Below are 24,601 nucleotides of genomic sequence, written 5' to 3'. Positions count from 1 at the left end.
ATAATTCTTCCAAGTGGTAAAGATACCTCAAGACAAATGCTGGGCATAGAAGCTACAGGGCTTAAATATGCAAAGAAATAAAAAGCTAACCATTTCAAACAATAAGGCTTCTCTCTCACTTACCAACTTTACATTTCCCTGTATGGCCCCGGAAGATGACTGGTTAGCCAGAGACGGGTAAGATTCCTCAAGGGAGGAACAACCTAAGACAGGCACAGTCGCAGGGGGGCCATCAGGTGAGAAAATGGGGATCAGCAGAGGTGAGGCTTAGAACCTCCCCCCTCATGTTCTGAGAGAAATCTTCTGCATACATGGATGTTTATTGCCCTTGTCTAGCTTGGATTAACACACAGTCTACAGGCACACACCTGATCATCTATCTACATTTGCTCTCTTACAACACTAAACTATGTTTTCTACCTTTATCTTGTATCTACCTACCACTTCAGCATTTTATTAAAAATAATAATAATAAAGAGAGAAATGTGGTATCCACATATAAATCAGGTATAAAAATCAAATGAGTATTCATATTTGAACTGACTGTTTATAGTTCATAATGCATGAGCAAAACCAAAGGTTTCTGTGATGGCTGCCCTTGCACTGTTCACCATGTAAGAACTTATTCACTATGTAAGAATTTGTTCTCCATGTAAGAACTTGTTTGTTATGCCTCAGAAGATTGGAGACTGACGAAAATTAGGCTTGGGGTGGATTAATGATTGTGCATTGAGCATTGACTCCCCTATACAGAATTTTTTTGTTGTTAACAACCATTTGATCAATAAATATGAGAGATGCCCTCACAAAAAAAAAAAAAAGTATACACTTCCAATGGTAAAATAATAAGTAACTGGGATGTAATGAATAGAGTCAAGATATTGTAACAGCTTGGCATGGTGATAGCTGGTACCCAGAATTGTCATGTATATAAATGTTGAATCACTATGTTGTACACCTGAAACTAATGTAATGTAATACCGTGTGTCAACTACCCTTCAATAAAAAAATAATTATCTACAAAAAAAAAAAAAAAGAGAGAACACATAACTAGTTGGGATAATAAACCAAGAGTTGTTTCTTATAAAAAGTAAATGAGAAACATTGATAAAATTCTGGCAAATCTAATGAGGGGAAGAGGAAATACATTTCAATATTAGAAATGAGAAAGGGAATGAGATTCTGAGTAGAAGGATTATATTCCACCCCATGTGGAAATATTTTTGCTTTAGGAAAGGAAGGTTTCTAATAGAAAAGCTGTGAATCTAGCCAAGCAACACCTTGGCATAGTAAAGAAAAGAGCAAATAAATGATTATCTCAATAGATGTTGTAAACTATCCAGTAAAATTAAACAGTTCTCTTTAAAGATTCTAAAGGTAGAAATAGAAATTAAGCAGCATACTCATTACCTTTAGTGGTAAACATTTCTTGTTAAAACCAAAAATACAAAAGCCCATTTACATATCATTGTTTAAAAGTTCTAGCCAATGCAATAAATTAAAAATAAACTCAACTGGCAGGAAGGTAAAGAACTTACATAGTGATATAAAATAAAACTTAAATAAAACTAAAAATATGGCATGTTATTGGTGAAAAGACAATATAGAGGAAACACAGTTTTCAAAAACACATTTTATTACTATAATCACTATTTTACTTACAAATTTTGGCAACATTAATAAAATAAATTTTATCTCAAAATACAAGCAAGCAAAATAGACAAGGAAATTCACAAAGAGCAATAACAAAATAGTAATCTTGACAGATATTCAATATATTTGTAAACAAAACAAAGTGACATTGCCTTAAAAAAATAGAGAGGTATCGATATAACAGAGAAAGCTCCTGAAAGAACTCAACTCACTATATTCATTTTCTTTTGGTTGCAGGCACAGAAATTGATGCAAGCTAGCTCAATCTAAGGGAGCAGCAAAGCCCTTGAAAACTTCTCTTCCCAGCTTTTTGTGAAACCCTAGGAAATTTAACTAGATTGGAGAGAGAAGTAAGGAGTGGGGAGGCTTAAAGTGCCTTTAAGGGGTGAGCAGGAAAAAGGGGAGCAGGGTGAGGAGGATCTCATTGTCGGTTTCATTTTAAGAACATCAGTAAAGCTCAATAAATGAAAGTGTTAAGAGCGAGGTAGCAAGCCATGCAGGCCTAGGGAAGAGCATTCTAAGAGGAAGAGCAGCTGCAAAGTCTTTGGACGGGAAGAAATGCGATTCGCTTGAAGAAGAGTGAGGCCAGTGTGTCAGGAATGTACACCAGTGGGAAAATGGAGCGGTGGCAGTGCTGCGAATGGGAGAGAGAGGAGGTAGAGAGGGACCTATCACCGGAACCTACAGTTGGCAATAAATAACAAACTGTACTCCTTAGGAGCATACTTTAGTGAAATAGCAAACAGTAATAACAATTTTGGTATTACTATGCAACCACAAAAACAAAGTACTAAAACATATTTTTACCAAAGAAACAGAATTAAGGGAGGTAAGTTTGCAAAAGCCTACACATCTGTTTATACATAGAAAATCCCACCTGAGACCAGAACAAGTGGAACACGTACACACACACACACAGGCTTTCTACACGTGAAGAAAGGGGGTTCAGGCTGGTATTTAGCAAAGTGCAATGGCCCAAGCAAACTAACTGAAAAGGCCTAGTAAAATGTTCAAAGTGCAATCAATCATTCAGTCAAGCATTTTGCAAATAAATACAACAGAATATACACAAGGTAAAACTCTCAAAAACATAAACAATATACTCACAGCTACTTTGTTACCTGTAGTGCTTCCTCCCCAGTTCTAAATGGGAAACTAAGCCCTTGGTGACTAGCACTCCCCAGCTTTTTATGAAAGCTTAGGGAATTTAACTAGATTGAGGAGGGAAGAAAGGAGCAGTGAAAGATAAGGTGCCTTTAAGGAAGAGGAGGAGAAAGCTAGAGAAAAAAGGAGAGATTTCTCCTGGTTTAGGGCTACAGCCAGGATCACAGATTCCGTGAGTGGTACGCGGAGGCTGCTAGGTACCTGGGCCAAGGTGGAGGAAGAAGAGATGGCACTAAAACTAGGGAGACTCAACCCTGGGAACCCACAGAAGCAGCCAAGACCACTGACGCTCAGGCACCAATACCCAGGGTACCTCACTGTTCTGTGAGAGAGCTCTTGGAGATGACGGCAAGGGGTAAGGTCCCACCATAACATAGTCACGGGCTAGTCAGATAGATGAAGGACAGTAACTCTAAAGACCTAATACTTATTGGAATAAATGGGACATTTCTTGTGCATAAGAGTGTGTCAATATTAACTTGCTAAGATGGGAAATTATACACACAACGTGAGAAAAACTATTAATACATTCATGTCCCAGGCAAGACACAAAATTGCAAATTTCACATGTTCAATTAGGATAAGATACATATACACAGAACATAAATAAAAGCCCAATCAGTTGCTCTGGGCTACTTTTATCCACTGTACTGACTTTTCATGGACAAGTGCCATTCCATCTTAAAAGTAAGAGAATTAAACTTAGTCCAGTTCAGCACCTGGACAGATACCACCTGTTTAATGTCTGTAGGGACGCCTCAGACAAACATAGGCATTTTGATGGTTTTGCTTCCTCGGATGTTCTTGGATTAGGCAGAAAAACTCTGAGACAGTTTTCCTTCTGCCTTGGCTCCAAGTCTAAGGTGAATGTGTGCCTCTCCCTCAACTGACACAAGGAACCACTGTTCTCCACCGAGGACCGTCCAGTTTCTGGTTCCCATTCATGCACAGCTTCCCCCTCAACTTCCAAACCACACCCAGGCTTTCAGAGCCAGACTATTCTAGACCAGTACAACAGAGGCACTTCTGGAAGTTCAGCAGCAAGTGAGACCACACCGTAACAAAGCCATTCCAGTCTGACTAAAGTTAATTTTGAAATCTTTGAGGCATGTAAAAAAGTTGAAAATAAAATTAAGGACTTAAAAAATTCTATGGATGCTATATATAGAAGGAAGAGCTTTCAAATTTACAAGTAACATGAAATACCAAAATAATAGGTTTCCACTTTTTCTCTCCCTCTCTCTCTCACATACACACACACACACACACACACACACACACACACACACACACACACACACCTTTTATGTGTTAAGCCAGATACAATTACATAAAAACTAGGTAGTATATTTTTAAATAGCATCACAAAATTCAGATCAAACAGTATTGTGTTTCAATTTTTAAAAATTCATAAATGACCCAATAGTTTCACTATTTTTGATGCTACTGAATAATGTATGGTTTGTATTTTTTGTTTTTATGGGGTTTTTGACTTTGAAATACTTGCTATAGAATTCCTGAAACTAGAATTAATATGAGTTTTTTGAAACTCTACTTTTAGACCTGGGAGGTGATGGTTCAGAATCAGATGTGCTCACAGTAATGGATGCTACTTCCACTGATCCTGGTCGCAGAGGACCCAGTGACACTTGAATAACAACTTTTGTTTCAGGAGGCAAACCTTCTAGTTGCTGAGGTTTCTTAAACATTTGATGACACTGGGTCTTGTGTTCCATTTTCTCTTTGAAAGTTAAAAACTGTAGCCGGCATTTGGAACACTGGTGAACACTCTTTTCCCAGTGTCCTTTATAATGACACATGTACGGTGTTGCAGTTTTGAAAATTTTGAGACAAAACGGACAAAGCAAATTCTTAGTGTTTTCATGGCATGTTCTGAAATGTGTGTCCACATCGGCAAAGGCCGATGACCTGTAATTGCAAACCTGGCACACATAGGGCATTTCACCAGGCTTATGATTGTCCTTCATGTGTTCTAAGAGAACCTGATCTGTTTCGAATGACAACTCACAAATTTTACAGACAATGGAGAGCTCCTGGGTAGTGTGTACTCTTTCAGTGTGACACTGCAATTGGAAGGGAGTGGGAAACTGCCGGTGGCAGTGGTGGCAGGTGGTGTGGACTTCCCAGCTGTCACTCCTCTGCTTCTCAAGTTCCAAATGATGTTTCATATGATTCATAAACTTGACATTTTTTAGAACTTTCAAGCACCTGAGGCATTTGAAAGTTGTATGAGTCTTCTTTTCAGGCTGCCCATCTCCTTTATGCTGTCCGTAGTAAAAGTCACGAAGTGACACAATCAGAGTTCCTTTGTTGGGATCAACAGTCTTATTTTGACTTGCTAGACCCAGTAAGTCTGTTTTGGCCAGTTTATTTTCCCCACCAGGATTTACAGACCTGAAATGGACACTGTCCTTTGGAAAAGCTGTTGGAGAAGATGCTCCATCCTGAACATGGCTTAATGAAGTATGAACAAGGCTTGAGGGTGTGCTTTGCTGAGTAGTCACTGTATGAAAGACGCCTGCAGGAGGCAATGCTGAAATATATCCCTCTGTGACTCCATCACTGAGCTCAGGCCTTTTGGGATTTACAGTGTTTACTTTAGAAGTGGAAAGTCGCTTTGATATGGAAGGACTTTTATTCGTACCTCCCTCAGAAAGTGCTAATCCCTCCGGGTGCTGCAGTGAACTCGTGAAAGTGACCACAGGAGAACATGACTCTGCACAGCTATCAGGCACGACTCGCGGTGAATTATTTTTGCAATCAGCTTTAGACAAAGGCTCAATAATAACAGGACTATATGTTGATCTTGAGTCAGATTCAGAAACTGGCAAGACATTCACTGCAGCTGGTGTAGGGGTCACACGATGAAAAGGCTGCAAATTGCAAGCAGCATCTTTTCTGAGATGACCAAACCTTTTTCTCCTTGAACACGAACCTGGGGTGACTCTGTTCAAAATATTTGAAACGACTGGTTTTGAATTTGAAGTCACCCCAACAAAGATCAGTTCAGCATCTCTGTTTACATGTTCCACCCCAACAAAGATCAGTTCAGCATCTTCATCACCTACTTGTTTGGTCTCTTTGATGCTCTTCTCCGGCTCTGGCTCTCGTCCTTCCTCATATAACATACACGGTTGCTCCATTTTATAATTTCTTTTTACTCTTGAAGGGTGTGGTCACAAGTCCCAGTGCTTCCTTTATATAAACTTCCACCTAAGTACAAACACACTGCACATCAGTAAGTATAGAAAAATGAGTTTTCTTACTTAATTCTTTCCAAAACACTTACAAACATCATTATTTCACAGATTAAGGACACTAAGATGCAAAGATGACAGCTTAAAATCTATGATTAGCAGTCTATGCAACTCTAGAATCGTAACTTTGTCCTATGAAAAACTACAACAGCTAATCACTAAGCAAAAATCAAATATAAAGGACAAGTATTTGTGTTTCACGTGTTCAAGACCTGTGTGTGGTGCTTAGAAACATGGGCTTTGGAGTTGGAGAAGATTAAACTGGAATTCTAAATAGGACACACACCAGCTGCATCTTCGGCAAGTTTGTAACTTTTAAATGTATTTCTGTATCTTAAAAGGCAAATATTCCTATTTCTTAGACTTAAAGGTAACAGCTCTTTTAAAAAGCACAAACTATTCAACTTGGGAATCCTCTTAGATTTCTCTTTTGCCTCCCCACTCTAAGCCGCATCTGATATACCTAGAATTGACAGTTTTGCTTCTTAACCCTCAAACCACACTGCTTCCTTACTACCGTTTGCAGGCTAAGATACTGCAGTTGCTTTCTAAATGGCCATCTGGCTCCCAGTCTTGTCTGGCATACAGTAATTTTTCTATAATACTTGCTAGATGAGTCTGTTTCATTTAGCAGTGATCCTTTGCCAGGATGGTCTTGTTAACAAGCAATTGTTTTTGTCATCCCTTTGCTAAAAACCTTTCAATATGGCTTTCAAGATTAAACTAAAATCCTTTTACATGTAAGAGTCATGATTTTTTTTTCAGTACTCCCCTTTCCCTCCCTTCTCTGCTTCCCCCACCCACCTCCACCAAACTCCAGCATGCTTGGGCACACAGCACACACACGCATGCACGCACGCACACACGCACACACACCATGCTGAAGTACTTAAAATAGATTTTCATCACTGTACAAGTTTCCTATGCCTGAAATGCTCTGCACACATCCAACTGCCATCCCTTCCTCACTTGGCCGTCATGACTCAGTTCAGAACACTAGGATGCTATCCCTGGTTCCTCTGAGCTTCTGTAAGAATTAGGTGAATTTCTTGAAAGGCCTATCTTTCCCCAGTATTCCTAGACTCGGAACAGTCTGTCATCATAGCAAGTACTCATTGTTTGACAAGAGAGTCAGTTAACATCTGTTACCATTCTTAGAAGGTTTTGACCACTTGTGTTCTTTCCTGATACTAATATAGAATACATGCTTGTGTACTGGTGGGGGGGCACCAACTATTAAACGGCAGTTTGTTTTGTAGTAGAGCTGGAGAGAAATGTATATTAAATGCACATATCTCAATTGGTTCATACATGTTAACTTCATAAATATTAATATAGAAAAGTATCATATTTAAGAATAGAGTAAGGGTGCTTACACAGTCATTTTACAAAATAACATAAATCAATATCAAGTGTTTAGCACGTGCCTAGAAAATAGAAAATGAGCTCTCTTGATAACCTCATCCCAACTGAGGCTTTAGTTATAATCCATTCACTGATGTCTCTCCTAAATTTCTCCAATTCTGACTTCCCCACTGAACTTAAGTCCAACAGTACTTCCTCCCTCACCCCACCTCAGTGTCTTCTCCACATGGCAGGTGAAGTACTTCTGTTAAAGAAATCATATTATATCACCGTTAAGCTCAAAACCCTCAAATGGCTTTCTGGTTCACTCAGTAAAAGGCTAAGTCTTTCAATGCCTCCAACCCCACATACCACCATGCAGGAATCTCATACTCCTCTCCCCCATCTACTTCACTCTAACCACACTAACCTCCTTGCGATTTCTTGAACATGTGAAACACTTTACCTTGCTTAGGGCCCTTGTATTTGCTATCTGTCTAATATGAATGCTCATCATGCAAAACCTGCAGGGCTGGCTCCTTGCCACCTTCAGGACTCTGTCCCAAGTCATCTTCTCAGAGAGCGTCTCAAATACTCCAACCAAACTCTAATTCACATCCCCAATCTCCCCTTCTCTTTCACCTTCAAGCCCTTATCACCATCTAATATAGTATAAACTTTATCTTGATTCTTTTCTATTATGTATCCAGTAAAATGTAAACTCCAAAGGGAAGGAATTGTCTTTTGTTAACTGCTGTATCCTCTGCACAAAGAACAGTGCTGGCATAACATGGGAATGTAATAAATACAGAATTTGTTAAATTAATTAATAAATGGTAACTCTAATTAATAACCTTTATTTGTAAAGCAGATTATGCTCCATTAATTTCATGCTTTCTATGAATTCAGTCTCAGAATCTTGTCATGTCAGAAATTCTGTAGGCCAATAAAGGATTTAAAGGTAACTTTTTACAAACATTTTTTAACCACAACCCATAGTAAAAATAGAAACAACTATGTGGAGTCTCACTACACAAACACATATAAATAATAATTGCCTTTACTTAAATGGGATGCTTATTTTAATTATTTTCTATTTCATTTCTCTTAAATTGACCATGACCCACAAAATCGATTATGACTCATCAGTGGGTCACTACTAGTGGTTTGAAAAGCACTGGTTTTAGTCTAGAAATATGTAGGCACTTTAAGACGTTACATGTTGAGTTTGTTCTCCTGCAGTTCTTGTCGCACTGCAACAAAGAACTGAAAGGGAAAGACACAGTAGCAAAGCCAAATGAAAGTTTTATCTGAATGCACTCCAAGGGAGGAGAGGGCCAGAGTCAAGGCAGACAAAGGCAGGCTTACTGTGAGGCTTCTTTTTATGGGGTTTTTGGCAGGGCAGAGAAGTCCTTGACTGACAATCTTTGGCCTTGGAAGCCTGGTCTAATTGGTGAAATGGACACAAGAGCTGTGCTTTGATGGTTATTGTGCTTGTCTTCTGATATTTTCTTTATCTGGGGAGTGTTTGAACATTCCAAGTAAACTCCTGGTCCTTGAAACTTCAGCTAATTAACTCTGTCTTTCCTGGCTCCATGGTTTTATCTGGTTAACTCTTTGAGTCCCTTTTAGTGGGCTTTACTGGCTTTATTTTCTCTCCACCCCACTCATACCTACTTTTCTGCCTAACAAAACCACAGTTCATAACTTATCAACTTCTAAACACCCCAGGATGTCAGAATTCATTATAACCCAATGAGGATCCTTCAAATCAGCATAATCTGATCTATAAAAATTAAACTGGCACCTAAGCCTTGCCATGCACCTCTCATTAACTTAATTAGCATATCACTATATAATTTTGGAACATATACTTAATCCTGAAAGTCTGTGTACCAATTTAGAAGTAAATTTAAAAAAAGAAATATTATATTAAGCACAATAACATTTTTTATTCTTTTCCCCATTATTCCACAGTGGTATTTTACTTGACCAACACTGGTTGGACACTATCAAGCACCAGGGAGAAAGGAGCAAATGCATGAAGCTTCGGCCTAGTGTGTCATGAATAGCAATTTACAACCTTAAAACTAAAACTAAATAGATAATTCAGAGACATATAATGCAAGAAAACATCAGGCAAATTTGAAAACACTACTCTTTAGAGTTAACAAAAATTAGTTTGGTTTGTCTACATATGACTACAGTCATCTAACTCTTGGATGATTCCACCTAGTCCAGTGTTTCTCAACCTAGGCACTACTGATATTTTCATATCAAATAATTTTTCATTGTTGGGGGGTACATGTTGGATGTTTAGCAGTCTCCCTCACCTCTACCCACTAGATGCCAACAGCAATCCTGTAGATGTGGCAATCAAAAATATTCTTTGGGAGATCTTCTGCCCTAATCCAATCTTCCTCTCAGGATCACTTCCACAATTCTAGTCACTACCTTCTAGGTAATTCTACATGTATGCTTTAATATCCTTTCTAAAGGCATAGTCCTGAAACAAAATTATCAATATTCTTTCTGATATCATAAAAACCAGAATAGAAGAATTAAAAAATAAAAATCTCAAATTTTCAAAATAAAAACTGTAATTCTACAACGAATATGGACCATCAGGATTATCTGGGGGTGGACTTTTAAAACCTAGAAAAGGTTATTATTTTCCTAAACTTATATGCAGAATCTTCAGAATTAGAACTAAAATACATAATTCTTGAATTCTAGTTCTGTGCTCTGCCCACTAGAACTCGGACTTAATGCGCGTCCTTTTCAGATGATGGTGCTATTACCCACTTGGTCTCTAAGGATAAAAGAGACTCATGGGATTCATTTTTACTCTCCTTCTATTTTATAAAATCTATTCAAACCTTCCCCAGCTCCCATCAAATTATTCACAGAAACTTAAGATTCTAAATAACTTTTTAAAGCATTAGTCATTCTGATTTTCATTTCATTAGTCATACCTTTCATTTCCATTCCTATTAAAGCACCTCCCCCCCAACTTAAACCAGTTTAAGTCCACTGGTTACTTCATGTTTGTACATCTGTATTAGGCTCTAAACTGGTAGCTGTCTTGTTTCTCTGTCCTTCAAATTATACTGTGTATCACCACTAGATGAACTTTAAAAACACCATTGTAATTATTTCATTCCTCTCTAGTCCTACATGTTAAATGATTCCTCCAATTCTACAGAATACATTTTAGTTATGGTATGGATTAAACTGTGTCCCCTTCAATCTCAAACTCATATGTTGAAGCCCTAACCACCAACTTGGTATCTGGAGATGGGGACTTTAGGGGGTAATTAAATTTAGATAAAATGATGAGTGTGAGGCCCTCACGATGGGATTAATGCTAAGAGACATCAAAGGAACTGCTTCCTCTCTACTCTCCACCATGTGAGGACACAGCAAGAAAGTGACTACTTGCAATCTAGGAAGAGAGCCCTCACTGGGGAACCAAATCAACTAGCACGTTGATCTTGGACTTTCTGGCTTCCAAATCTATGAAAAATAAATGCCTGTTGTTTAAAATAAATAAATAAATAAACCAGGTTCCAGTAACATTGCTAAACTTGAATCCAACTGATGTTGGTAGGATTTTTAGCTGTTGACTATACTGATTAACTTTCCATCCAGCCAATTGTTCAAGGTAAAAAGTTAAGAGCAGGCAATCAGACGTAAGACAAATAAGTTAATGAAGTAATTCATTTAGAACAAGAGTAACACATTAGACCATGGGGATTTTCCTATCTCTTCTCCTCTAGTGTCCTTATTTTCTACAGTTTGCCAGAATCTTAAGACATTGGTATTGGGGAGGTTGGACATGCCAAGACCTACTAGATCTAAGGGGCTAGTCCTCAAAAATCACTTCATACCCACATCCGAGGAAAGTGCCAAGGTCTGTGGGAGGAGTGAATGAGGTTTCTCTCCAAAGACAGCTGGGAAGACAGTGGTGATGACACACCTCCCAGGTTATTCCTGTGCATTTAAATGATCCTTTTAATAGGTCTTTGTTATGACCACACACCAGCTTCTATCAGGCATCCGTCCTTCTTGAGTAACTTTGAAAGTTTAGGCCACCATGACTTCTCTGGTACCTGTCCTCACCAACTTCCCTTGCTCTGATTCTTTTCACCCAGCTACTACTCTTCCAAATTCTTGTTCCAATCCACTCAGTCTCTCCCCACCCACAGCACAGCACACTCGGTCCTTCCCCACCAGTCTTCCTCCCCTCTCCTCCATTAACCCCACATATTTGCTGCCTTAGAATTAAATGCTCATTAACACAGATCCTTGGGGAAATGGGAGCCTGACAGGATCCTTAAAACTACAGTAAGTTAAAGAAAAACAGTTTTTTCGTAAGTATTTTTGACAAATGTTTTTTCATAAATAAGCACAGGATGGTAGAACAGTGCAAAAATTGTGTCTAATCTAGCCTGAGAGTCTAGAAAAGTAACAATTTATTAAACCAAGGTTGTTCTTTGTCAAAAGACATGACTGTTTCTACAAAATGGAATGAGAGAAAAATCAAAGAATCACAGACCATCACTACCATTCCACTATTGCTAACTCTCTCATCTCTTCTTCCACTATTCTAACATTCATTCATTCCAAGCCACAGTGGAGCCTGCTCAGTGTAGAGTCTCCACCTGAAACTCTTGTCTTCCAGATATTCTCTAACACTTCTATCTCCTTCAACTTCATGTCCAAACTTATCTTTTCTCTGGCCACCCTAAAATTACAACACTTCTACCTACCCAACATTCAAACCTATGATCCTGCTCTATTATATTTTCCCTAATTTAATAATATCACTTTTTATTTCACCAGAGAATTATGTACTTACTATATTTACTATCTTTCCCCACTGGACTATCAGCTCCTTCTACTGGAGAAGTTCTGTTTTGTTTTTTAGTCTATTTTTTGTCTATTTTGTTCACACTGATTTCTCCCAAAAGCCTAGCACAGTCCTGGCACAAAATAAACACTCAAATATTCATTAAAGGGAAACAATTATCTAGAAGGAGTTAGAAAGAAACTCAACAAAGGAAAGCGGGCTGAGAGAAGGGGTAGAAAATGTTCAAACCTGGGAAACAGCCAATTTTCTTGAAGTCTGGGAACCACTGAAGTGTGCTATTAAGAAAGCCCTACAATCCTGGGATTTAGAAGAATGACTATAGCAAGATCTCATCATGAAGACCACAGGTTTGGGGAAGCCTTTTCTCAGAACAATATGGTTAGAATACTATACTACATGAGACCTTCTCTTAGACAAGAGAGAAATCCAGGCATTTTCCCTTTTCCTTCCTTTCCTTCTAAGAGCAACATCTTAGAAGAATCCACAAAGGAGACAGGAGCCAGGTGACAGTTCAACCTAAAAGTGGCCTATTAGTTCAGAGGCAAAATTCTTTCACTAAGCCTGTTTGGGAAAGGCTTGGAGTACTGGAGAGTGGCAAATGATTTTAAAAGAGGTTTTGGAGAGCCATAAAAAAGATGACTAAAAAAACATGACAATGCCAATTTGTTAAATGCTAGCAACAAGGTGAGATCAGAGGGAATAATGGATTAAGGAACTAAAAGTATGCACTCCTTCCTAAAAGCAAACACTAGCAAAAACTTTCAAAATCAAGTTTCTCAGATCCTAGAAATTAACAAAAAGCTTGCAAAAATCAGAAGATTTTGTAGAAGACAGTTTAGCAGTTCCCTCAAAAAGTTAAATATAGAATTATTGTATGACCTCATGAGTCCACTTCTAGGTATATACCCCAAAGAACTGAAAACAGGTACTCAAACACACATATGTAATATATATGCACATTTATAGCACCACTATTCACAATAACATAGGTGGAATAACAGATGTCCATCAGTGGATGAATGGATAAACAAATTGTGTATTTACACACATTGAAATATCATTCGACCATAAAAGGAATGCAGGTTCCCCCACGTTCACTACAGCATTATTTACAAATAGCCAAGATATAGAAACAACCTAAGTGTACACTGATGGATGAATGGATAAAGAAAATGTGGCAATATACACACAATGGAATATTACTCAACCATAAAAAAGACTGAAATATTGCCATTTGCAACAGATGGACCTAGAGTGTATTATGCTAAGTGAAATAAGACAAACAGAAAGACAAATACTGTACGATCTCATGCACATGAGGAACCTAAAAAGAAACAAACAAACAAAAAAAACCAAGCTCATAGATACACAGAACAGAATGGTATTTGTCAGAAGTGTGTGTTTAGGGGATGGGGTGGGAGGGTGGAGGGGGTCAAAAAGTACAAACTTCCAGTTATAAAATAACTCTATGTAATAGAGATGTAATGTATAACACAGTGACTACCTTTAATAATGCTGTATTGTATATTTGAAAGTTGCTAAGTGAATACATCTTAAAAGTTCTTATCATAAGAAAAAAAAAGTTGTAGCTGCATATGGTGACAGAGGTTAACTATACTTACTGTGTGATCATTTCATAATAAATAGAAATATTGAATCACTGTGTTGTAGATCTGAAACTAATACAATGTTATATGTTAATCATATATATACCAATAAAAATTTTAATTTAATTGTTTAAAAAAAGGAATACAATACTGATGCATGCTACAATCTGGGTAAGTCCTGAAAACATGCAAAGTGAAAGAAACCAGACAGAGAAGGTCCCTGTATTGTATGATTTCATCTATAGTAAATATCAAGAATAGGTAAATCCAGAGAATCTAAACACAGATTGGTGGCTGCCAGGGGGTGGGGGAGGGAAACAGATACTTCTTAATGGATAGTTTTACTTTGAAATGATGGAGATGTTTTCAAACTACATAGAAACAGCAGATGTATGCCATGAATGCTCTACATGTCACTGAATTGTTCACTCAAAAATGACTGACTTTTTATATGTGAATTTCATCTCAATGTTATTTTTTTCAATAAAAAGGGGATATTACTACTAACCACAGAAAATTTATTTTAAAAGTTTGTGGGTAAAATTGCAATATTTCCAGAATCTCTCACCTGGCTTTAGTGCATCTCCATACCAACAGGAAGGGGTGGGGAGAAGTAGCCAATCTCCATATCAACGGGGAGCAAGGGCTTATCTGGACATGAGAGGCTGAGGAGAGGATTTGCTCGCTTCTGCTGCAGCAGGAGAGAGAGAGGCCCTAGAAGGCTGTATGTAAGCAACAAATGGGTTGTAAATGCTATTTCTCCCTTTGACTGATTTTGGTTTCAGCTAGGTATTTTTGCCCTGGGATTTCCCCTCCCAGAATTCATAAAATTTAAGCATATACTACGAAAAATTTTATTCCAACAAATTAGATAATCTAGATGAAATGAACAAATTTCAAAAGAGACATAAATTACCAAACACACACACACACATAGAAACACAGAAAATATGAATAGATCCAAAATAAGTAAAGAACTTGAATTAGTAATAAAAAAATTCTCAAAAGAGAAACCCAAGATCAGATGACTACCTGGTGAATTCTATCAAAATGATTCAATAAGAATCAACACCAATCCTTCATCAACTCTTTCAAAAATCAGAAAAGTAAACTTTCCAATTCATTCTATAAGGCCAGTATTACTCTGATACCAAAATCAGACCAAAACATTAAACACACAAAAAAAGAAAACTGTAGACCAATATCCCTTATGAATATAAAGGTAAAAATCCTCAACAGGATACTAGCAAACAAACCCAACATATAAAAGGGATTATATACCATAACCAAGTGGGATTTATGTAAGGTGTGTAAGGTGTGCAAAGCTAGTTCATTAATTGAAAATCAATCATTATATTATTTTAATATAGGACAAAAGACACATCTGCCTGCCGAAAAAGCTTTGACAAAATCTAGCACCCTTCCATGATGGGGAAAAAAAACACCTCTATAATTAGGAACTGAAGGGAACTTTCTCAATCAGACAAAAGGCATCTGTGAAACACCCAGAGCTAGCATCATAATTAATGGAGAAAAACTGAAAGCTTTCCCTCTGAAATCAGGAAGAACACAATATCCACTTCCACATTTTGATTCAACATTTTACTGGAGGTACTCTTTCACCTGGGCAATCAGGCAAGAAAACATAAAAAAGCATTCAGGAGAGGATTAAAGATGGCAGTGTGAGAGGTGAGACAGAGGCTTCCTCCTAAAACCGCATATAATACGAAAATATAATTAATACTACAACTAATCCCGAAAGAGCAACAGGAAAGAGGGCTGCGCCAAACTGCATACATCTGGAGAAAAGAATAAACCTCATGGAACAGGGTAATGTACCAAAGCCATGGCCTGGCAGGACCCAAGCCCTTCCCCCACCCCAGCTCACTGGTGGGAGGAAGAGAAATGGAGCAGGGAGGGAGTGGAAGCCTGGGACTGCTGAATACCTAACTCTGGAGATACTCTCTGGGAGCACAAACCTACATTTTCATAGTGCTTTCATGGTACTCTGGTGATTAGGGGATGGGATAGTTAAGACAGGCAGAATACCTGGAGAGACTGAGATCCAGCTGCTTGAAGAAAGCAGGGATCCATATCCAGCTGCTCTGGGACAAAAGAAAGGCGGGCAGTCTAAGAGACTTCCTAAAAGCAAGAGGGCTGCTAAAGGAGCAAGGATTGCACAGTTTACTGCTCAGGAGAAAGGACAGGTAGACAAAATTGTCTCGGTGCACTCTGCCCAGCAGGTTGGAAACTTTCTTGATCTTCAGGCGCTCCAGCTCCCTGGATGGCTACACAGCTTGAAGGACCCCCTCTGTGATACACAGCCTACTGCGCCTTTCTCCTGGCCAGCCCCACCTGACTCACAAACCGGCAAACCCTACCCTGGCATTAGGCCAGCCAAAGGGAAGCCCCGTCTACAGCAACTACAAATGCAAAGCATAGAGGCTTATACCTTTGTGCTTGGCCCACTGGTTCTGGCAGTGGAGACATGCATATCAGCTGGGAACCAGGGAACAGCTCTTTCCTCCCCCCAGGCACCAATACTGCTCCCCTGAAACCCCCGACATTGCTTCAGGGGCTGAGCAGTCCAGAGGGAAGAGCTTCTGGGCACTAGAGGGCACCATATACAAATATGAAACGCCAAAGAAACTGGTTAAAAGTAAAATTATGAATACAACACCTGAGAAAGATTCAAATGAAATCGACCTCATGAATTTTCCTGAAAGGGAGTACAAAATAAAAATCATTAACATGCTTATGGAGGTACAGAAACATATTCAAGAACTCAGGAATGAATTCCAGTTGGAGTTCCAATCATTTAAGAGCACAATGGAGTGTATTAAAAGCAGATTAGATACAGTGGAGGAGACAATAAATGAAATAGAAATTAGAGAAGAAGAATACAAAGAAGCTGAGGCACAGAGAGAAAAAAGGATCTCTAAGAATTAAAGAATATTTAGAGAACTGTGTGACCAATCCAAATGGAACAATATTGGCATTAAAGGCGTATCAGAAGAAGAAGAAGAGAGAAAAAGGGATAGAAAGTGTCTTTGAGGAAGTAATTGCTGAAAACTTCACCAATCTGCGGAAGGAGATAGTCTCTCAGGCCATGGAGATACACAGACCACCCAATGTAAGGGACCCAAGGAAGACAACACCAAGACATAGAGTAATTAAAATGGCAAAGATCAAGGATAAGGACAGACTATTAAAAGCAGCCAGAGACAGAAATAAGAACACATACAAATGAAAGCCCATCAGGCTATCAGACCTCAAAGCAGAAACCTTACAAGCCAGAAGGGAGTGGCATGATGTATTTAATGCAATGAAGCAGAAGGGTCTCGAACCAAGAATACTTTATCAGGCAAGATTATCATTTAAATTGAAGGAGGGATTAAACAATTTCCAGATAGATAAAAGCTGAGAGAAATTACCCCCACAAACCATCCCTACAGTGTATTTTGGAGGGACTGCTATAGACGGAAGTGTTTCTAAAGTTTAATAGCTGTCAGGAGAGGTAATAAAACCACAGTAAAGAAAGCAAAACAGTTAAAAACTAAGCAAATGCAAAATTAAATCAACTATCCCCAAAGTCAATCAAGGAATAGACAAAGAGTACAGAATATGATAGCTAACATATAAAGAATAGAGGAGGAGGAAGAAGAGGAGGAAAAAAAAGAACCTATAGATTGTGTTTGTAACAGTATATTAAGTGAGTTAAGTTAGACTCTTAGATAGAAAGGATGTTAACCTTGAACCTTTGGTAACCACGAATCTAAAGCCTGGAATGGCAATAAGTACATACCTATCAATAATCACCCTAAGTGTAAATGGACTGAATGCACCAATCAAAAGACACAGAGTCACTGAATGGATAAAAAAACAAGACCCATCTATATGCTGCCTACAAGAGACTCACTTTAAACCCAAAGACATACACAAACTAAAAGTGAAGGGATGGAAAAAGATATTTCATGCAACTAACAGGGAGAAAAAAGCTGGAGTTTCAGTACTTCTATCAGACAAAATAGACTTCAAAACAAAGAAAGTCACAAGAGACAAAGAAGGATATTACATAATGATTAAGTGGTCAATCCAACAAGAAGATATAACCATTATAAATACCCATGCACCCAACACCGGAGCACCTACATATGTGAAACAGATACTAACAGAATTAAAAGGGGAAATAGAATGTAATGCATTCATTCTAGGAGACTTCAACACTCCCCTTCACTCTGAAGGACAGATCAAAAAGACAACAAAATAAGTAAGGAGACAGAGGCACTGAACAACACATTAGAACAGATGGACCTAACAGACATCTACAGAACTCTACACCCAAAAGCAACAAAATATACATTCTTCTCAAGTGCACATGGAACATTTTCAAGAATATATCATATATTAGGCCACAAAAAGAGCCTCAGTAAATTCAAAATGATTGAAATTTTACCAACCAGTTTCTCAGACCACAAAGGTATGAAACTAAAAATAAATCATGCAGAGAAAAATGAAAAACCCCACAAACACATGGAGGCATAACAACATGCTCCTAAATAACCAATGGATCAATGATCAAATAAAAACAGAGATCAAGCAATATATGGAGACAAATGACAACAATAATTCAACACTGCAAAATCTTTGGGACGCAGCCAAGGCTGTGCTAAGAGGAAAGTATATTGCAACACAGGCCTACCTCAGGAAAGAACAATGCCATATGAACACTCTAAACTCACAATTAACAAAACTAGAAAAAGAACAAATGAGGCCCAAAGTCAGTAGAAAGAGGGACATAATAAAGATTAGAGCAGAAATAAATAAAATTGAGAAGAATAAAACAACAGAAAGAATCAATGAAAGCAAGAGCTGATTCTTCGGGAAAATAAACAAAATAGATAAACCCCTAGCCAGACTTATCAAGAAAAAAAGAGAGTCTACACAAACAGAATCAGAAATGAGAAAGGAAAAATCACTATGGACACCACAGAAATACAAAGAATTATGAGAGAATACTATGAAAAATTATATGTCAACAAACTGGATAACCTAGAAGAAACAGACAACTTTCTAGAAAAATACAACCTTCCAAGGCTGTCCCAGAAAGAAACAGAAAATTTGAACAGACCAATTACCAGCAATGATATTGAATTGGTAATCAAAAAACTACCTAAGAACAAAACCCCTGAACCAGATGGCTTCACCGCTGAATTTTACCAAACATTTAGTGAAGACATAATACCCATCCTCCTTAAAGTTTTCCAAAGAGTAGAAGAAGACAAATACTTCCAAACTCATTCTATGAGGCCAGCATCATTCTAATACCAAAACCAGGCAAAGACACCACAAAAAAAGAAAATTACAGACCAATATCCTTCATGAACATAGACGCAAAAATACTCAACAAAATATTAGCAAAACCAAATTCAACAATACATCAAAAAGATCATCCATCATGATCAAGGAGGATTTATTCCAGGGATGCAAAGATGGTACAACATTCGAAAATCCATCAACATCATCCATATCAACAAAAAGGACAAAAACCACATGATCATCTCCACATATGCTGAAAAAGCATGTGACAAAATTCAACTTCCATTCATGATAAAAACTCTCAACAAAATGGGTATAGAGGGCAAGTACCTCAACATAATAAGGGCCATATATGACAAACCCACAGCCAACATTATACTTAACAGTAAGAAGCTGAAAGCTTTTCCTTTAAGATCGGGAACAAGACAAGGATGCCCACTCTCCCCACTTCTATTCAACATAGTTCTGGAGGTCCTCATCACAGCAATCAGACAACACAAAGAAATAAAAGGCATCCAGATTGGCAAGGAAGAAGTTAAACTGTCCCTGTTTGCAGATCACATGATATTGTACATAAAAAACCCTAAAGAATCCACTCCTAAACTACTAGATCTAATATCTGAATTCAGGAAAGTTGCGGGATACAAAATTAATACACAGAAATATGTTGCATTCCTGTACACTAACGATGAACTAGCAGAAAGAGAAATCAGGAAAACAATTCCATTCACGGTGGCATCAAAAAGAATAAAATACCTAGGAATAAATCTAACCAAGGAAGTGAAAGACCTATACTCTGAAAACTACAAGACACTCATGAGAGAAATTAAAGAAGATACCAGTAAATGGAAACACATTCCATGCTCATGGATAGGAAGAAATAATATTGTCAAAATGGCCATCCTGCTTAAAGCAATCTACAGATTCAATGCAATTCCTATCAAAATACCAACAGCATTCTTCAGTGAACTAGAGAAAATTGTTTTAAAATTCATATGGAACCACAAAAGACCCCAAATAGCTAAAGCAATCCTGAGAAGGAAGAATAAAGCAGGGGGAATTATGTTCTCCAACTTCAAGCTCTACTACAAAGCCACAGTAATCAAGACAATTTGGTACTGGCACAAGAACAGATCCATAGACCAATGGAACAGACTAGAGAGCCCAGATATAAACCCAAGCATATATGGTCAATTCATATACGATAAAGGAGCCATAGACATACAATGGGGAAATGACAGACTCTTCAACAGCTGGTGTTGGCAAAACTGGACAGCTACATGCAAGAGAATGAAACTGGGTCATTGTTTAACCCCATACACAAAAGTAAACTCGAAATGGATCAAAGACCTGAATGTAAGTCATAAAACCATAAAACTCTTAGAAGATAACATAGGCAAAAATGTCCTGAATATAAGCATGAGCAACTTCTTCCTAAACGCATCTCCTCAAGCAAGGGAAACAAAAGCAAAAATGAACACATGGGACTACATCAAACTAAAAAGTTTCTGTACGGCAAAGGACACCATCAACAGAACAAAAAGGCATCCTACAGTATGGGAGAATATATTTGTAAATGACATATCCAACAAGGGGTTAACATCCAAAATATATAAAGAACTTACATGCCTCAACACCCAAAAAGCCCATAACCTGATTAAAAAATGGGCAGAGCCATGTTCTGAGAGAAATCTTTGGCATACATGGATGTTTACTGCCCTCATCTAGCTCGGATTAACACATAGTCTACAGGCACACACCTGATCATCTACATTTGCTCTCTTACAACACTAAACTCTGTTTTCTACCTTTATCTTGTATCTACCTACCACTTCAGCATTTTATTAAAAATAATAATAATAGAGAAATGTGGTATCCACATATAAATCAAGTTTAAAAATCAAATGAATATTCATATTTGAACTGACTGTGTATAGTTCATAATGCATGAACAAAACCGAAAGCTTCTGTGATGACTGCCCTTGCACTGTTCACCATGTAACTTATTCACTATGTAAGAATTTGTACTCCATGTAAGAACTTGTTTGTTATGCCTCAGAAGATTGGAGACTGACGAAAATTAGGCTTGGGGTGGATTAATGATTGTGCATTGAGTATTGACCCCCCTATACAGAAATTTATTGTGGTTAACAACTATTTGATCAATAAATATGAGAGATGCCCTCACACACACACAAAAAATATATATATATATATAAACACACTTCCAATTGTAAAATAAATAAGTAACCGGGATGTAATGTATAGCATAAGGAATATAGTCAAAATATTGTAACAACTTGGTATGGTGATACCTGGTACCTAGAATTATCATGTATATAAATGTTGAATCACTGTGTTGTACACCTGAAACTAATGTAATGCAATGCTGTTGTCAACTACCCTTCAATTAAAAAAAAAAAATGGGCAGAGGATATGAAGAGACAGTTCTCCAAAGAAGAAATTCAGATCTCCAAAGAAGAAATTCAGATGGCCAACAGACACATGAAAAGATGCTCCACATCACTAATCATCAGGAAAATGCAAATTAAAACCACAATGAGATACCAACTCACACCAGTAAGGAAAGCCAGCATCGAAAAGACTAAGAACAACAAATGCTGGTGAGGATACAGAGAAAGGGGAACCCTCCTACACTGCTGGTGGGGGATGTAAGCTAGTTCAACCATTGTGGAAAGCAATATGGAGGTTCCTCAAGAAAACTAAAAATAGAAATACCATTTGACCCAGGAATCCCACTCCTTGGAATTTACCCAAAGAATACAACTTCTCAGACTCAAAAAGACATATGCACCCCTATGTTTATTGCAGCACTATATACAATAGTGAAGACATGGAAGCAACCTAAGTGTCCATCAGTAGATGAATGGATGAAGAAGACGTGGTACATATACACAATGGAATACAATTCAGCCATAAGAAAGAAACAAATCCTACCATTTGCAATAGCATGGATGGAGCTGGAGAATATATGCTCAGTGAAATAAGCCAGGCAGAGAAAGACAAGTGCCAAATGATTTCCCTGAAGGAACAAAATAGCTGTAGACTCAGAGACTCCAAGAAGGGACTAGTGGTTACCAAAGGGGAGGGTTGTGGGAGGACAGGTTGGGAGGGAGGGAGGTGGGGATTGAGGGGTATTATGTTTAGTACACATGGTGTGCGGGGTCATGGGGAAAACATAGTGTCACAGAGAAGGCAAACAGTTTATCTGTGGCATCTTACTACACTGATGGACAGTGACTGCATTGGGGTATGGGTGGGGACTTGATAACATGGGTAAATGTAGTAACCACATTGTTTTTTCATGTGAAACCTTCATAAGAGTATATATCAATAATACCTTAATAAAAAAAAATTTTTTTTAAAGCATTCAGATTAGAAAGGAAGAAGTAAAACTCTACTGGAGATGACATGATTTTGTTTATAAAAATCCTGAGGAATCCACAAAGTATTACAAGGAGTAAACAAATTCAACAAGGTTGCAAAATACAAGATCAATATAAAAATATTTTTGTACACCAGCAATAAACACTCTGAAAGATGAAATTCCATTTACATTAGCAATAAAATAATAAAATACTTAGGAATACATTTAATAAAAGAAATGCAAGATACAATACTAAAAACACTAAATTATACTGAATACATTGTTGAGGCAATTAACAAAGACCTAAATAAATGTAAAGACAGGCCATGTTCAAGGATCAGAAGACTTAACATAAGATGGCAAGAGTACCAAAACTGATGTATCAAAATCCCTGCTAACTTTTTCACAGAAATTGCAATGCATATGGGAATGTGAGGTACTCAAAATAGCCAAAACAATCTTGAAAAAGAGGACCCAAACTGAAAGATTCACGCTGATGTCAAAACTTACTACAAAGTGACAGTAATCAAGAGTTTGGCATTGCCATAAAGATAGAAACACAGATCAATAGAACCGAATTCAAAGTCCAGAAATAAATCTATCCATTACTGGTCAATCCCACACATTAATGGTCAATTCATTTTCAGCAAGATTATTAAAATAATTTAGTAGGGAACAGACAAGTCTTTTCAAGAAATGATGCGCAACAACTGAATATCCACATACAAAAGGATGAAGCTGGACTCCTGCTCATACCATACACTAAAAGTAACTTCAAATGGATTGGATAACTAAATGTAAGAGCTGACCCTATAAAACTCTTAAAAAAAAAAAAAGAAATGGTTTAAGACAAGACACCAAAAGAATAAATGCCAAAAGAAAAATAAATAGGACTTCGTCAAATTAAAAACTTTCATCCTTCAAAGGACACCATTACTATAGTAAAACAACCCACAGAAATGAGAGAAAATATATGTAAATCATCTATCTGATAAGGAGCTTGTATCCAGAATACATACAGACCTCTTAGAATGGAAGAATAAAAAGACAACTGTCTTTTTGAGCAAAGGAACAAAACTGACAGTTCTCCAAAGATGATATACAACCAACCAACAAATACATGAAAAGATGCTCAACATACTAATCGTTAGGGAAATGTGAATGTAAACCATGACATCTCACCTCACACCATCAGGATGATGGCTATCATCCTGATGGGTGTAGTGGGGAGGAAACAACTATTGACAAGGATGTGGAGAGATTGGAATCCTTGTGCGCTGTGGCTGGACTGCAAAATGGTGCAACTGCTATGGAAAACAGTTTCTCAAAAACTTAAAAACAGAATTCCCATATGATCCAACAATCCCACTTCTAGATGTATATCCAAAAGAAATGAAAGCAGGGTCTCAGAGAGGTATTTGCATACTCATGTTTACAGCAGAACTATTTATAATAACCAAATATCCACTGACTGATGAAAGGATTTTTTTAATGTCATATATACATATGATGGAATATTATTCACCATAAAAAGGAAACTCTGTCACATGCTACAACATGCATGAGCCTTGAGGTCATTATGCTAAATGAAATAAGCCAGTCACCAAAAAGGCAAATATTGTATAATTTCACTTACATGAAGTATCTATAACAGTCAAAGCAACAAAAAGGAAACAAAATAGCTGGATACCAGGATCTAGTGGCAGAAAGAAAAGTGGAGATTGTTGTTTAATGGGTCAGTTATACAGTTTCAATTTTGTAAGTAATAAGTTCTAGAGATCTGTTTCAAAACAGTGAGGTTAAGGGTAATATTTATGTTCTCAACATTAACTGTTTTTACCACAATAAAAAGTTCATTAAAAAATGGGCAAAGGATTTGAATAGACATTTCTCCAAACATAATAAACAAATGACCAATAAGCACAAGAAATACTACTCAACACAATTAGTCATTAGGGAAATGTAAATCAAAATC

The 24,601-nt window shown here is 37.5% G+C and overlaps 2 protein-coding genes and 1 gene segment (V, D, J or C); 2 read left to right on the top strand and 1 right to left on the bottom strand.

Annotated features, from left to right (window-relative positions):
• Nucleotides 1-24,601, top strand: part of LOC130680826 (immunoglobulin lambda variable 1-40-like) — a 209,277-nt gene that overhangs the window by 73,859 nt on the left and 110,817 nt on the right.
• Nucleotides 1-24,601, top strand: part of LOC130680825 (immunoglobulin lambda-1 light chain-like) — a 270,410-nt gene that overhangs the window by 138,404 nt on the left and 107,405 nt on the right. The gene's annotated exons all lie outside the window — the stretch shown is intronic.
• Nucleotides 1-24,601, bottom strand: part of ZNF280B (zinc finger protein 280B) — a 93,052-nt gene that overhangs the window by 59,438 nt on the left and 9,013 nt on the right. The window contains exon 2 of one of the 2 annotated variants that reach the window (XM_057492322.1): nucleotides 1,627-6,051. The exons of the other annotated variant lie outside the window; for it this stretch is intronic. Coding sequence (XP_057348305.1) covers nucleotides 4,347-5,981 — 1,635 coding nt within the window. The 5' untranslated portion in view covers nucleotides 5,982-6,051 and the 3' untranslated portion in view covers nucleotides 1,627-4,346. Of the gene's footprint in view, nucleotides 1-1,626; nucleotides 6,052-24,601 lie in introns of those variants that run through there. 2 annotated transcript variants of the gene reach the window in all.

This window comes from Manis pentadactyla, chromosome 14 (genome assembly GCF_030020395.1).
Source record: "Manis pentadactyla isolate mManPen7 chromosome 14, mManPen7.hap1, whole genome shotgun sequence".
In the NCBI taxonomy this organism is placed as follows: Eukaryota; Metazoa; Chordata; class Mammalia; order Pholidota; family Manidae; genus Manis; species Manis pentadactyla.
Note: the sequence above shows the minus strand (reverse complement) of the source record. Positions and strands in the feature narration are given on the sequence as shown.